The sequence below is a fragment of the Neoarius graeffei genome, chromosome 2 (assembly GCF_027579695.1).
Source record: "Neoarius graeffei isolate fNeoGra1 chromosome 2, fNeoGra1.pri, whole genome shotgun sequence".
Taxonomy (NCBI): Eukaryota; Metazoa; Chordata; class Actinopteri; order Siluriformes; family Ariidae; genus Neoarius; species Neoarius graeffei.
The window spans coordinates 59,108,988-59,126,151 of NC_083570.1; the positions used below are offsets into that span (position 1 = coordinate 59,108,988).

Below are 17,164 nucleotides of genomic sequence, written 5' to 3' on the forward strand. Positions count from 1 at the left end.
TCCATGAACTGAATCTCAAGAGAAGGTGGGTCATGCAGCAAGACAACGACCCTAATCACACAAGCCATTCGACCAAAGAATGGTTAAAGAAGAATAAAAGTTCATGTTCTGGAATGGCCAAGTCAAAGTCCTGACCTTAATCCAATCAAAATATTATGGAAGGACCTGAAGCGAGCAGTTCATGTGAGGAAACCCACCAACATCCCAGAGTTGAAGCTGTTCTGTATGGAGGAATGGGCTAAAATTCCTCCAAGCCGGTGTGCAGGACTGATCAACAGTTACCGGAAACGTTTAGTTGCACTTATTGATGTACAAGGGGGTCACACCAGATACTGAAAGCAAAGGTTCACATACTTTTGCCACTCACAGATATGTAATATTGGATCATTTTCCTCAATAAATAAATGAGCAAGTATAATATTTTTGTCTCATTTGTTTAACTGGGTTCTCTTTATCTACTTTTAGGACTTGTGTGAAAATCTGATGTTTTAGGTCATATTTATGCAGAAATACAGAAAATTTCTAAAGGGTTCACAAACTTTCAAGCACCACTGTACATATATAATCTTTGGAATTAAATGACATTCAATAAATCTACCTATAAAAGGTCCAATAAGTAAATCTACATTTTCTACCAAAATCCAGTAGTAGTAGCAACAGCTTCTGTCTTTGCTTTTGAACAGAAGCTGTGGAGTCTTGAAAACTTTAGTATTTAAAAATTTTTTCCCTTTCTATTAGTTTGAGTGCCATTTAAACCAATAGCAATGTAGCAGCATTAGTGAGTAAATTAGGCCTTAGAGATATAATCTCCCCAATGGTCACTAACAATCACTTCCATTGTAAGCCCCCCCAGGCAACTCCACGTCACTAGCTGTGTTGCGCCATTCGCTGGCACCACTGCGGCTGCCATTGTAGCTGCAAAGGCCAGTAGACACGATTACACTTCCCAGCCAGGAAGGCTAACAATACGCGACCATGTCCTTTCTCCAGTAAAGCTGTATCCTTGGAGCAAAGCTAAGGTGCATGTTACAAAACACATAGGCCATGTGTTCCTGTGGGAGCACTGCATGCTGGGAAATGCACCTGACCGACTTAATCGATTTGAAATGGGCCCTTCATGGCGGACCCGAGGAATGTAAGGGCGAGTCGCAGGGAATAAAAAAGGGTTTTGTTTTAAACTTGTCCAAGTGAATATTAGGACATTTGTACACAGGAAAAAGTGGATAAGCTGTGTGCTGGTAAAGGGTGTGGTCTTTTGGCTGCAGGAATGAATTCACAAATGTGAAAAGCAACAGATGTCAGTCTGTGAGAAGTTCATCCGTATCGTATTCATTCAGTCCGTCCTGGAATTCAGTGTCCCATCTACTCGAACCTTACACTATCCTCATTTAAACCCTCCAACTGTACTGTGTAAACAGGGAATAACAAGTCATGTTTCAGGGGACTAATTGTTTTTTTCAATTCCTCTACTGATCTGAATAAGTACTATGTATACATATTTAGATACAAACAAATCTACAACTTCCTGTTTGTTGATGCAATTATGTACTTCTACACAGGGGGAGAAAAAAAAAAATCAGTATTGTACCGATACCTACAGTGATAAACTGGTACTGTAGGAGTTGTACAAGTCACTCAAGATGGATAGAAAACTGGAGGTGTTCATTATCCACTAGGGTGCATCAGTTGCCCCCTAAAAATGAAAAGTTCCTCCGATCATGATGCATTTTTGTTTTTATGTTCCTTTTGGTAAGAAAACACACTGGGTGAAATATTTTGACAAAATTCAAAAGTTTAATGATGGCACCAGGAGCTCAAAGTTATGGAAAAAGCTGCTATTTTATGACTTTTATGCCAAAATTTCGATCACTTTTCATGAAACATTATGGCACCTTATAGAGTATACCAAATATCTTAGATACACATTTTTAGTACATATTCTAAATATATTATCAAGCACAGTTTGAGTTTTAGCTGTTCACTGAATCATTGTTCAACTACTTTTAAACAATACAAATGTATTATGAATCACATTAATGCTTCTCAATCCCTTGCAAAGGTTCTTAACATGATCTCTGGCTCACAAGAAATCAATAAATGGAGTCCAACATTGTGATTCAAACCTTACGCGAAAACATAAAATAAGTGTTTTTTGGTAAAAAAATGAACCTCATGGTGCCACCATTACACTTTTGAATATGATCAAAAAATTTTACAGGATGTCTTTATTGGTAAAAAGGAACACCCAAACAAAAATGCATCAGATTTTATGAAAGTGAGGGCAACTGATGCACCCTATTATCCACTAAAGACTGAATAGTAATCCGTCGCTTATGCACCCATACAAACAAGCTCTGTCTCTCCTAACGCTGGAGGGCTCATCTGTTGTGCAGGGATGTGATTTGGGGCTGGTGAAATTATCTGAAAATTTTAGCCGGGGGTCTGGGGGCCACAGGCCCCCAGCTGGTCCAGGGCAGCACCCTGGTGGGGGGACAAGGGGGGGCGAAGCCCCCCGAAGCTCCTGGGTTCTGGGGTTTTCTGACTTAAAAATTGTACTAAAATGGCAAGCAAACACACAAGAAAAAACTTGTCATGATTAACAAATTCAAGCCAATTTAATGGTCAACATGCAACTCTGAGCCCCTATAGTAAATTCAATGATTCTTAACTGACAAAAAGCCAAAACATGAAACCTAAAAACGTTATTCAAAATTAAATCATCTGCATTAGAATAAATAGAAAATTGTATAAGGAAAAACAAAATTTATACTTTCAATTACTGTAGAAGTTGAACATACCTAAATGTGCCTTTTTAAACAAACATGATGCAACATAAGAATTCATCCACAAGTCTTCAGGAACTCTCAAAGGAAAAAGATGCTAGCATCCATGTCCAGTTCCAGCATATATCAGTCACTTTTTTTCTGCAGTTTCTACTCTAGCAATGTCAACTTCATATACATAACTCTATAGTGTTCACTCCCCAAAGGATAATCATAACTCCACAGTGTTCACTCCCCAAAGGATAATCATAACTCCACAGTGTTCACTCACCAAAGGATAATCATAACTCCACAGTGTTCACTCACCAAAGGATAATCATAACTCCACAGTGTTCACTCCCCAAAGGATAATCATAACTCCACAGTGTTCACTCACCAAAGGATAATCATAACTCCAGTGTTCATTCACTTAAGGATATTCAAAACTACTGTGTTCACTCACTTAGGTTTCTTTTCTATCCCAGGCTCCAGCCCGACTTTGCACACCCGTAGCTCGGGAAGGGGAGGTCCCAGAATCCCCAAACTTGACAGCCAGAGTCCTCTGCCCTCCCCCCAAAGAACCAGCGTGGGCAAGGCGCGCTAGCCCCGCGCCTTGGGACGTAATTCGCCTCGAGGCGAGCCGCGGCGCTCCGCTTAGGTTTCGTTTCTATCCCGGGCTCCAGCCCGACTTTGCACGTTTGTAGCTCAGGCAGGGGAGGTCCCAGAATCCCCAAACTTGACAGCCAGAGACCTCTGCCCTCCCCCCCAAAGAACGAAATCGCTGAACAAATGTCTCACAGTCTTATGTCCAACGTCTGTAGCAACCTCTTTCTCCAACCATTCCCAGCGGAACTTGTTTTTTCACTATTCTGTCGATTTCTTTACGCTCGATCACGGAGGCTGCCATCTTTCAACTCTCTGTTTGAAGCGAGCTTACGTACAGCTATCTAACAAGCGCGTTCATTGGTTGTTACAGAGCGATGGGCCAATCACGTACCTCGTTTCATCTCAATGACGGAATTACTGAAAGTCGGAACGAATAGGATACGAATGCGGATTTTTGAGCGAAAAATTGGAAAAAAAATTTTTTTTTCAAATTTTGAGGTGAAAAAAGTGGAATTCCGCGAATTCGTGGAAAAATCACATCCCTGGTTGTGTGCCCCATGGCGCAGTGTGTAGAGATCATGGAAACATAATTGTGAGCAGACCTTCAATGAAATGAGCGAAGATACAATGGACCCCTAAAAAATGTACGTCTGAGAAGAAAAAGACAGACTGCAAGCTTTTGTGCATTCAGAATGTATAAAACCTTCAATGTACAGTGTCTTGCAAAAATATTCACCCCCTTGGTGTTTGTCCTGTTTTGTCGCATTACAAGCTGGAATTAAAATGGATTTTGGGGGGGTTAGCACCATTTGATTTACTGTACACAACATGGCTACCACTTTAAAGGTGAAAATTGATGATTTACTGTGAAACAAACAATAATTCAGATGAAAAAAACAGAAATCTAGAGTGTGCATAGGTATTCACCCCCCAAAGTCAATCCTTTGTAGAGCCACCTTTTGCTGCAACTACAGCTGCAAGTCTCTTGGAGTATGTCTCTATTAGCTTAGCACATCTAGCCACTGGGATTTTTGCCCATTCCTCAATGCAAAACTGCTCCAACTCTCAAGTTAGATGGGTTGCGTTGGTGTACAGCAATCTCCAAGTTATGCCACAGATTCTCAATTGGATTGAGGTCTGGGCTTTGATTAGGCCATTCCGAGACATTTAAATGTTTCCCTTTAAACCTCTCCAGTGTAGCTTTAGCAGTATGTTTAGGGTCATTGTCCTGCTGGAACATGAACTTCCATCCCAGTCTCAAACCTCTGGCCGACTCAAAAAGGTTTCCCTCCAGAATTGCCCTGTATTTAGTGCCATCCATCTTTGCTTCAGTCCTGACCAGCTTTCCTGTCCCTGCAGATGAAAAATATCCCCACAGCATGATGCTGCCACCACCATGCTTCACTGTAGGAATGGTGTTCTTAGGGTGTTGGGTTTACACCACACATGGCGTTTCCCATGATGGCCAAAAAGATCAATTTTAGTCTCATTAGACCAGAGAATCTTCTTCCATGTGTTTGGGGAGTCTGACACATGCTGTTGGGCAAACTCCAAACGTGTTTTCTTATTTTTTTTTCTTTAAGCAATGGCTTTTTTCTGGCCACTCTTCCATAAAGCCCTGCTCTGTGACGTGTACGGCTTAAAGTGGTCTTATGGACAGGTACTCCCATCTCTGCTGTGGATCTTTGCAGCTCCTTCAGTGTTATCTTTGTCGTTTTTGTTGCATCTCTGATTAATGCCCTCCTTGCCCGGTCTGTGAGTTTTGGTGGGTGGCCTTCTCTTGTCAGGTTTGTAGTAGTGCCATATTCTTTCCATTTTGCTATAATACTTTTGCAAGACACTGTATATTCAACTTGCCAGCTACAGCTTTGATATCAGTTTGGAAAAAAACACTTCATATCCTATGTATTTTCACTCACATTTACTTTATAAAACAAAAGCCAATCGACTTACCCAGGACTCATGGTACAGAACAGTGAGCAGGTACATGGCATAGTCATAGTTCTGCTGTCTCCGTGGACAACTGTGGAAATAGTCATGCGACACGTTAGACAAAAAAAAAATATATATAATAATAATAATAAATAAATAAATAGATATGAAACATTTTTACAATTAATAAGCTGATCTTAATGAAGTGTATGAGTTTAAGAGCCTAAAGGTTATGATCACTGAAGAGAACTAACTAACAAAATTACCATGCATCTACCATTTGAATGTGTTGAATAGCCAATAAAAAGTTTGCAATCAATGTTCTCAAAAATCTAAAATCCCATTTTTTCCTGCAGACAACCCCCCACCACCACAGTGTAGTGGTTAGTACTGTCTCCTCACAGCAAGAAGGTTCCAGGTTCAAGCCCAGTGGCTGACGGGGGCCTTTCTGTGAGGAGTTTGCATGCTCTCCCCGTGTCTGAGTGGGTTTCTTCTGGGTGCTCCGGTTTCCCCCACAGTCCAAAGACATGTAGTTAGGTTAACATGGGGCGGCCTTGGGCTGAAGTGCCCTTGAGCAAGGCACCGAACCTGCAACTGCTCCCTGGGCGCTTGTAGCATAGCTGCCCACTGCTCTGGATGTGTGTATTCACTGCTTCAGATGGGTTAAATGCAGAGGACGAATTTCACTGTGCTCGAGTGTGCATGTGACAAATAAAGGCTTCTTCTTCAATCTGGTGATGCATGGGTGCAAGTATAAAATTTTCCAAAACCTGAAAAGTCTGACAAAGTCAGACGTGCATGGCGCAGCCATGGGGGGGTGGGGTGGGGTGTTACAAAGGGGGTGAGCCCCCCTTAGGGCTCGAAAAAAAATTTTAAATTACAAGTTAAAATGGTCTCTCATGCAAACATTTATAATATTAATAGTTATATGATTTGCATATTCACATCAAATGTTTAATACATTTCATCAATTCATCTGAAATAACAATATTTCAAGTACAAGGCTTGATATTTCAAAACATCTAGCAACTACTAATTTAAATGTTGAAACAACCATTTTTAATATGCTTTTGCTGTGATACCTTTTTTACAATATATACACACTGGAATAGCTGTGTTGATTTGGTCGAACAACCTGCTACATGCGTGAAACATGATATCACACATGTATAACACCGTGAAACAATGGGCTAGTCAGGACTGCTCGTCGGTGAGCGGCGTATAAATTGAATGAGGTTTGTGGCGAAGACGAGATGAAAAGATTTGTCTCGTGCAGAGACTGTACCGCGGTAACCCGGTAATACGCTGGGAGTGAGACAGTGAGAGGGCCACCCCCTGAAAATCTCAACGGATTTACACGATTTGGAAAAATGACTTTTTCAGAACCGAAAAAAAACCAGAGCTTCCGGCACATGCCGGAAAACTTGCACCCATAGTGATGCTGATGAAGACCCAAACTCAGCAGCCAAGTCACAAGTCCAGAAAGCAATCAGAGTAGTTTTCTAGGTAAAGTAATGAGCAACATTTCAGGAGTTGAGACAATGCAACTCAGAGTCTTGATGTCCTTCAGTGGAGTCCTCCTAACAGCTCAATGACTCTTCATCCTCCCTGTTCCATATCTCTGATGAATCAGCGGATGTTATGTCTCCAGCCATGTCTGGAAGATTCCTCCAGACTGATCATTACCCAACTATTCTGAAATTCTCAGCCAACACTGACAGGCAACAGCGTTCCTCTTCTTTCGTCACAGCAGCTCTGACATAGGTTTATGCAACCCTCTCTAATCTATCCGGGCCTGGGACCGACACTAAATATGCACTGGCTTGTGCAACCTCAGTGGCTGGGTATTTTACCTAATCTGCATGTCTTTGAATTGTGGGGAAAACCGGAGTACCCAGAGGAAACCCGTGCAGACATGGGGACAACATGCAAACTCCACACAAAAAGGCCCCTGTCGGCCATGAGGTTTGAACCTGGAACCTTCTTGCTGTGAGGCGACAGTGCCAACCACTACAGTTGACAGTCAACGCCATTAGGTCTAAAGGAGGATTTGGACAGACGGCTCTTCCATCCCCGTTCTCCATGGCACGTGTTTTAGCCAACATGACCGGTCACATGCAGGTCAGCCTACCCCAAATGTCTGCCACTGATGCCTGTAATCATATTGCTGGTGGTCTCACCACATGAAGGCTGACACCCAGGTGTGCGCTGCCAAGTGCTGAATACAAATGACTTATGACATTCTAGAGGACTTATTGCATTGTGGTCACAATACACAAGTAATTTTAATGCTAGCTTTGGAACAATCGCTCCAATATACAGAAGCTGCTCAATCTGTGGGAACACCTTGCTCCTGGGCCAGGATATGAGGTTTAGACACACCAACAAATATAATTAACACAATCTGTACAGTTGATTGCAGTGTGTGGCTCTGTCCTGCATGCTCAAGTTGCTTTTTCAGCCTGCAAGGTGTGGTGAGGTTGTAGAACCCGCTGCTCATTGGCGTACAAGTACACTCTCATGGGCCAAGTCCAAAGAGCACCTCTACCTATGAAGGTATGGGTTGGCAATGAATGCTTTGAAGTCAAAAACAGTGCTCACAGGCACAGCATTAGGGCCTAGTCAATGTTAGACCCCAATAAACAATACTCTGACCCAAGTCATTTGTTCTTTCTTAGACAGAGGAACCACTACAGTATACTTTTTCAGTCTTCAGACAAGGGATCTACATAAAGGGTTACGAGTGTCCAGCGTAAAGGCTTTTGATTAACGTGACAGCATTTCGGACAGACTTTAGTACCACTGTACTTTGCTATAATATGGGCTCAAGAAGAACATTCAGTGGAAGCAAACAAAACTGCAATAATAATCTTACGTTTTTAATAATTTTTTAAATTATTCCATAAAATTAACTTGATGTGCATAGAACTACATTAAAAATAACAGCTGGGGGGGGAACGTCATGGCTCAGGTGGATAAGGCGCCATACCATAAATCCAGGGACCCGGGTTCGATTCCGACCCGAGGTCATTTCCCGATCCCTCCCTGTCTCTCTCTCTCTCGCTCATTTCCTGTCTCTACACTGTCCTATCCAATAAAAGGTGAAAAAAGCCCAAAAAATATCTTAAAAAAAAAAAAAAACAGCTGGTAAAAATCTCTGGTGACCACAGCGCATCTTAGGCGACTCACATGGGGTCACAACTCCAAGCTTGAGAACCAGAGCCTTACACAGACTGCTGCTGATTTAAAAAAAAGTGCTACAGGTTAAAAGGTGCGAATGTAGCATAGGCTACCTGTCAGTGGTAATGGTGAGTATGTCTGTTTCTTTGTTGTAGCGCTCTCCACTCAGTTTGATCATTTTCTTCCTGGCATGATCATCGAGATTCAAACTGGACAGCTTTACCTGAGGCAAAAAATAAATATTGGCAGATATTAGTATAAATACGCAGGCAATTTTAGAAAATTGCATATGCTGATTATTGAGAAAAAAAGTTTGAATTTCTTGACAAATCACCTCGAGCGTCTCGGCACAATGCCAACCAATCGCTTCGTCACCGTATGTGAGGAAGAATTACAAATTATGAAAGAAAATGCTGTTCCTAAAAGCATTAAGATGCTATGAAGTGTGGTCTAAAACTATTCAAAGGGAAGGTGGAATTGAGATTTATTTTATCGATTTTAAAACAAAGTATTTTATGTGTATCGGCGTAGATAAGTGACACAAATCTGCACGTTAGATATGCATGCCACTTTTGAACTTTGAAATAAATTATTTTTTAAATACTATGTTAAATAAATAAATAATCAAATCACCCGCATTTTTATACTAATACAATTATCTGCCTCAGGCTCAGTGAATAATAACCAAGTTGGTCTCGCTTATTATTCACCAATATTCACTTAGCCTTCAGCAAATAATTGTTCATTTTTATTGCAAGTCAAAGTACATGAATGCATTTACTGTACAAATGCATGGGATAAACTATGGAATAAAACACAAAGCTAGACGGCCTTTCGATTTCATAAAATCGGTGAAATTTAGTTCCCTCTGAAATGTGGTCATTGTGATATATGTTTATTTCTGTAATGTCTCACAAAATATTAGGCCATTCTGTGGCTGGGAAGTTATTTAATTTGAGGAGATTCCCGAGCAAATAATGTGCATGAAATCGCTCGCTTTGCGCAGTCAAGCAGACAGAGGAAGTCCATGTGCGCATGCGCAGGTTTATCTTCTTCCTCTTTTGGGTTTTACAGCAGCCGGCATCCACAGTGTTGCATTACTGCCATCTACAGGTTTACTTTGACCGTGCACTGACAGTTCCATCATTCTGTCGCTAAACAAACAGCTGATCACACCGAGGTGCTCGCTGACCGCCGATATTTATTAGTTTGATCCTGCATTTCCTTTCCTTCGCAACACAACGCCTTTTCTTCTTGCTTTCCGTTACTGTAGTCAGTCTTTCACGTTTCATTCGCACACTCACGTCCTCCATTTTTATCTCCTGTTTCAAAATTTGTATCCCACAATGCCTTGCGTGAACGGGGAAAGCCCACCATGTGAAGCGTAAAGTAGTATTTTGAATTGGGTCATGGTGAAGCAGGAAAAATTAGTGGAGAACTCATTAATTATTCTATTAAAAAACCCTAATAAGTCTGTGATTCGAATTCAGTAGCTTCCGGTCCACTAAACAAAAATAACTGGGTGTCAGGGAAAATTCTTTGTATGACCTACACTTGAAAAATCTCAGAGGCAGTCTATCTTTAAGCAAAGTTGAGATAATGTGTAAATATATATTTATCAAAAATAAAACCTCTAATTCAACCAGATTTACAACACAAAATGTTTCTCAGTGCATGATGTAAAAAGAAAATATTCAAGAGTAAAACAAACAAACAAACCCTCATGCTGTTATCCATGTAACACTGCCATTAAAAAGATTACACTACTGATGGGATTAGATTACACAATACTTTTGTCTTTCGCAATGGTCACCATATGGTCAATCACAGCGCCATGAATTATTTTTGTGTTTTGGTCGGGAGACTGGCAACACTACAACCTTGTTCACTACCAATCATCGTTCACGTCCTTGTGTGTCGTCGGGGAAGAGGGTCAAGAACTTGTCAGTCATGGCCATCAAGGAACACACTGTCGGAGTTATCAAACGATGAAAAAATACAAAAAGTTTCTGACATGCTAGACTTTCCGTTGGCGTGTCATGGGGCGTCCTAGACGCCGCATCGCTGTTCTTCGATTATGTCACACTACAAAACCTGTTAATTCGCATTTGGGCCCGACGCTGGTAGTCTGATCTGCAGTCTGATCCTGGCTTAACACATACCAGATTCTGCTGTCTTCTCATCGAAACTTCCTTTTCTCCACCATTTTGGCCAAGAAATCACTGGATTCATTTCAGCTCAGCTCGTTATCGAATTCAGACGCTAATCATGTTTTCAACTTTCATTGAAAAGCTAAATGACATTAAATCACAACAACTCAACTGATCAGCTGAGAACAGACGAGCGAGGTGTTAAGACTTCCCTGTTCCATAAAGCCTCGTCAGGGTCAGCCAATCAGGAGCACAGCTCATATCATGACATCATTACTCATCTAAGATCGAAGGTTCCTTTGTTGATTGAGGAAAGAGAGCGAGATTACGACCATGTGGAGTTCTACGTGTGCTCACACCCCTGTGCTGGTGATGCAGAGAGGACAGCGTCATTTCACTTGTGACATGTTTCAGCCAGTTGTTTGGTTCCTGGTCTTCTCTTTCTAATCCAGGAGGATTACGGCAGATTCCTGCATCAGGGCCTTAAAGTGCCATTCCACCATTGGATGTATTCTTTGGCATAAAATACAATATATTTTATGACAACATGACTAGACAGAGAAATCTTTTAGCTTCAAAATGATATATCAAACATAATTTTTTGACAACGACAAGTATATTAATTTTGCGACCAAAGTCACCTACCCTTTTAATTTCCGCGCGGTAGTGAAACGTGATGTCATCGGCAGGTTCCCCTTCTTGTGTACCACGTCACATGTGATGTGGCACAGATTATCAGCAATGGCGGATAGAACGCGATTTCCACTTGTCGATTGCTGTGCCGATATTCACCATCGACCGTCTCCTTTGGGCATCACTTGCTATTTTCCTTCGCTTCTTTTACGAAGCTGACAATTGCGTTCTATCCGCCATTGCTGATAATCTGTGCCACGTCACATGTGACGTGGTACACAAGAAGGGGAACCTGCCGATGACATCACGTTTCACTACCGCGCGGAAATTAAAAGGGTAGGTGACTTTGGTCGCAAAATTAATATACTTGTCGTTGTCAAAAAATTATGTTTGATATATCATTTTGAAGCTAAAAGATTTCTCTGTCTAGTCATGTTGTCATAAAATATATTCTATTTTATGCCAAAAAAAATACATCCAATGGTGGAATGGCACTTTAATCTAACATCAAGTGTCACTCAAGCAGATAGTGGGAGAGGAACTGAAAACTATGTTTTTCCTTTAATGATGAATGAAAATGTGCATTTATTATAAATATGATGTTTAAATTCAGTAAATAACACGTTTCATTTGTATATTAATTACGATATGTCACTTGGCCATAAAAAGTTATTGAACAGGTGACTTTGCATTTAAGGGTTTAATGTTAATTAGCAGTCAGTGTGCTGGTTAAGAGAAAAACTAAATTGTTACCAGTTGCTCAGGAATTATTACAAATTATTCTGGGACTTTACAATCAAATAACCTTCAAAAAGACAGAAAAGACATATGAACATGTAGACAAGACTCACTGTGAGTGTGACGATTCGAGCATCGGGGTTCCTGAGCGACGGTCCAGCAGACACGTAATCCTTAGTCTGTATCTGGATGGGGAAATGCTCCTCACACTTCGCATCAGAGTCCAGAGCGGCAGGCCACTCAGTGCAGAACGCTGCAGCGGAGAGATGAGAAGAAAACACAACCTCAGAGTCAGCATGTAACTATTCACACAATTCATGATTCAATTCGATTCACAATATTGGGTTTATGATTCAATTTTCTTACAATATTTTTGAAAAAAAAAATTAAATGAAGAAAATTTTATGACCAAAAAAAGCAACATTTATTTTCCTATTTCTTATCAACTTAAATATTCCTTTTGTTAATTTAAAAAAAAAAAAAAAAGTTTCATTTTCTTAACAGCTAACAATAATTATTTACTCACATTTGTAAATGTTGGAGTAAAATATACTAGCCTATTATCGTATTTTTTGGACTATAAGTCGCACTTTTTTTCATGGTTCGGCTAGCCATGCGACTTATACTCCGGTGCGACGTATATATGTTTTTTTTTTTTTTTCACCGCGGAATAACTGGAGCTGATGCTGAGTCTGACGACAGGCACGCAGAAGAAGAGGAAACGGCGCTTCGTCTGCCACTGGAGTTGGCAGAGTTGTTCAGAAGCGACACCGAGGATGAGGAATTCAATGGATTTGCTGATTTGGAGTGAAATCATCAGCTTGATAAACTTGATTGACCTGTGTTTTATTATTAATGATAGCCCTATAGTTATTTAAATAAGTTATGTAATGATTTTAGGCAGTGCTTAATTTGTGAAGTGGGAGGTCCCGGAACGCAGGAGGTGGGTGGGTCCGGCAACTCAAAAAAAAAAAGGCGGGGGGTGGTTTACTATAAGTTTACGCACATGCGCTTATTGTGTGTGTAAAAAAAAAAAAAATAATATCAGACATTATGATCTTAGAAAACGCTTTAGTGACGAACAGTTACAGACAGTAATATGTTGTGATATGTTATAAAATATTATTTTTATTAGGCTATATATTAAATTATATATTAAATTTATCTTCTAAAATAACAGACTACTCATATCACAACCGGTTTATTTCACCATTGGAGATCAGATCACACAAGACATGAGTTAAATGACTCTTTTTAAGGATTTAAGTAGGGGATTTAAAAGCGGTTGTTGTTGTTTTTTTTCACTAGACGGTTGTCTTTGGAGATGATATACCTATAGCCTACTTGACCTCTGATTTAATAAAATAAAATTCGACAAAAATGAAGAATGACTCTCCTCGATGATGACTACAGCTTTAATAACAAAGATGAAAGAGCCATGGGGCGATAATAAGCCCTACCGGTAAAAATAATCTAAAAGCAAACTGATTAATGCATCAGTAATAGGCTACTAATATTAGTTATAATAATAATAATAATAATATAGGCTATTAGTAATAACGATAGTGATAGTATTAAAGATAGTAGTAGATATTTAAAATAATCAGACTAGGCTACTTACAGGGCAAAGGGCGCGTTATCACTGCTCAGCTGTTCGTTTATTAAATAAACAATGCAGTCGCGCAGTAACCACGCGCCGCTTATCAGATACAATCACAGATTCTATGGATAGAATAACCCTTCAAAAAAGTGCGACTTATAGTCCGGTGCGACGTATATATGTTTTTTTCGTCTTCATAATGCATTTTTTGGCTGATGCGACTTAAACTCCGGAGCGACGTATAGTCCGGAAAATACGGTAACTAAAATATTCCTTTTATTAAAAATTAAAAAGTCATTTAAAAAAAAAAATCAGCAGCCTTTTCTTAATAAATTTTTTTGAACATTTATACAAATGTTCAATTTTTTTCAATTTGAATGTTCAATTGCATTCTCTTTTCTTTCGCAATTCTCGAAAGTTCCAATTTCTACTTAAATCTATTTGTACTTTCCCATTTTAGATCTGTTTTTTTTTTTGGTGCATTTTCGCAGCATTAGAGCTGTGTTACTTCCACCTAGGGTGAAGTCTCGTGCATTCCTACTATCTATACATTATCTGCTGACTAAAGAACGCAATTACACCTTGGAAAACCTAAGAGATTACACAGCCCAATAATAATCACGATTCATTTGTTATTTCATCGATTTGAATCATCAAAAAAATTGTATCCTGATTTATTGTTGCACGATATAGGATTACATGCCTAATTCAGAGTGTTCCTGCACAGAGAAAACAATGTGGGCATCAAAACCAATAATGCAACAGTGAACAAATACGTTAACTGTACTATCGACATGAAGGACAGAATTATAAAACACATACGTTTGAGGGCTTCACAGTGTTTCTTGATGGCAGCTGGGGTTAAGTGTAAGAAGTTCGGAATCTGTAAGATAAAGTCATGTAAGACATGATGTTGATTCTCAAAAAGAAAGAAAAAAAAAAGAAGACCATACATAGCTTAAATGCACAGAGGCTGAGCACTGCTGCTTTACATGAATCAGATTTGATCGAGAAGTGCTTGATTTTTGTGCCTCGGATAATGTCAAGTTTTTGGTAAGGAAAAAAAAAACAAAACAAAACCTTGTGCTACATTTAATCTGTAGTGATTTAGAGACTAAAACTTTTACCTACTAAGCTTTTAACCACCTGAATAGATTAACTAGCTAACAAACATCAACTGAAACGGAAATAACCTCAAGAGCTTCAGTTAATGGTCACACATGAAACATCAGACTGGGGAAACATATGATCTCAGTGACTTGGACTATTGCATCGTTTTGGTGCCACTGGATTGGCTCCAACAACAGAAGAAAAGGGAAGTGTAACCGAGTAACGGAAGAAATTATATTTTTGTCTGGTGAGTTTATTATAGGGCAGCATGGTGGTGCAGTGGTTAGCACTGCTGCCTCATTGCCTTTCTTTGCAGAGTCTACATTTTCTCTTTGTGCCTGTGAGAGTTTCAATCTGGTTTTCAATCTGGTTTCCTCTCACAGTCCAAAGACATGCAGATTGGGCCAACTGGCTACTCTAAGGGCCCATTTACATGAGGACGCTGTCGGGTAAAAACGACTAAATATTTTATCGGAAGTGCCTTTCGTCTACACGGGGACGGCATTTCCGAGGCTGAAAAACGGAAAAAATTGAAAACGCCTTCCAGAGTGGATAAGTTAAAAACAGCCCCCGTTGCATATCCGTCTAAACTACCCAATACGCGAAACTCTGCTCGGATCTGCTCACGTGGGGTACGTGTTTACGTCATATATATGTCATATACTGTACATGCCAGCCCGGGAAGTAGGAAAGTAAGTAAAAAAGTAAGAGCATGTCTGATTACATCGATCCAACGGACCTTCAAGCTGCTCTGGCAGCTTTAATAAACGTCCAGGAGTCCTTCGAACATCTATACCGAATCTGCACATATACCGTTAATCAGGCATGCAAACTGGTCAGGGGTGAAAAAGGTGAGAAGGGCGCACGGACACACGGCACGCGCGCAAAAGTACATTTCGTAGTCTACGTTACAAAAAAAAATTGCAACCAGTATTAAGCAGGCAACATTCAACATCACTCATCACTTCCCTTTCAACTGTTGTGTGTACTAACTAGGTTTTATCTGGACAGGATGTTGTGTAATATACCATACCACATATACCATACGGTCAATTTGAAGATCGAGATGGTGATTTTGAATTAAAGAACAGGCGTGTACAATGGGCATTACATATTGGATTTTTTTTTTTAAATAAAAAACTATAAAGTTCATCTCGGCCTAAAAAATTTGGGCAGACGCTCCCGCGTGGCACATGCCAGCAATTCCCCCCGTCCCCCTATGAAATGAGCAACAAGTAGGAGAATTATACACGGTATCATACCTAAAATTTTATCAGAAATATAGATACGATACTATGATTCTCCCCAACATACTACATTAGATAAGCTAACCTCATTTATAAAAGATACACACTTGTCTATGACGCATGTGTGATATATATTCATACATTGTTACTTTATGGAAATCTTCAGTAAGTTTGGTCTTTTCATGACAGCCTGTTGTAGACCTAAATATAATGCACATGAAATGACACTCCTCACCTCAACATGTCTTTTACAATCATTTAAGCCACCATGGGCAATGCTGAAACCACTGCTGCAAACAGTACATCGTGCGAAACTGTCATTATTGTTGACCCTTATTAGACAGGGAGATTATCAGACAGGGAGATTATCAGGCAGGGAGATTCTTTTGTGTAATCTGAGCTGAAGTGGGTTTTGTATTTTGGGGCGCGCGCGCGCTCTCTGCCATGCCGATCCTGTAGGCCGCACTGACTCAGCTGAAAACTTCGGTCCTCGAGAAAAGAGAAGCCCGCCCACACTGAAGGCTGATTGGCTTATTTTACTGAGTAACCCAATCAGGATGCTCTTTGTCTCGCGTGCTCCGTCATATGCGCGAGGCAGACATTAATGTTTCGATTGGGAAATTTTTTTTTTTTAATCGCGAGTCTGATTGTGTGGCGCTGCGCAACACACTGGTCTATGTATGGGAAACCCTGCATTGCTTGCGCTCTACAGCCAGAGCAAGCTAGAACAAGCGGTTGTCATGGGGATTTGAAAAGACGCTTGGTGCTTATTTTTAGGAGAAAAACACCCTGTCGGCTTTCTAGCTCTCGAAAAAAAAAACTATTTGAAAACCATCCATTGTGAAGAGGGAATTTCTCTATACCACGCCACTGAGCTGATCATGTGTTCGTTTTCATCTCTCTTATATCTGGCGACAGTAAGCTATAGCAGCTGGTATTTACATCTGTAGCCGTCTTATGGAGCAAGCTAACGTTATGTCTTAAACTTGATTTCAGCATGCATGTTAAAACATATTAGACATAGTTACATTTATGTACACATTTCTGGCACTGTAAAAGACTTGCCTCAACACGTAACAGCAACAAAATCCAACGACTTTTCCAGTTATTCACCCCCGAGCGTTTTGTGGAGTTTGCATGTGTGGTTAATGAACAGAGGCGGGTATAGTATGCTCTTACTTTTTTACTTACTTTCTTACTTACCAT

General features: G+C 40.2%; 1 protein-coding gene across 1 annotated transcript in view; it reads right to left on the reverse strand.

The window, feature by feature from the left end:
• Positions 1-17,164, reverse strand: part of mrps35 (mitochondrial ribosomal protein S35) — a 36,919-nt gene that overhangs the window by 2,224 nt on the left and 17,531 nt on the right. The window contains exons 4-7 of the mRNA XM_060914560.1: positions 14,424-14,484; positions 12,115-12,254; positions 8,594-8,703; positions 5,322-5,391 (exon numbers count right to left, since the gene is read on the reverse strand). Of these exons, the coding sequence (XP_060770543.1) occupies positions 5,322-5,391; positions 8,594-8,703; positions 12,115-12,254; positions 14,424-14,484 (381 nt within the window). The remainder of the gene's footprint in view (positions 1-5,321; positions 5,392-8,593; positions 8,704-12,114; positions 12,255-14,423; positions 14,485-17,164) is intronic.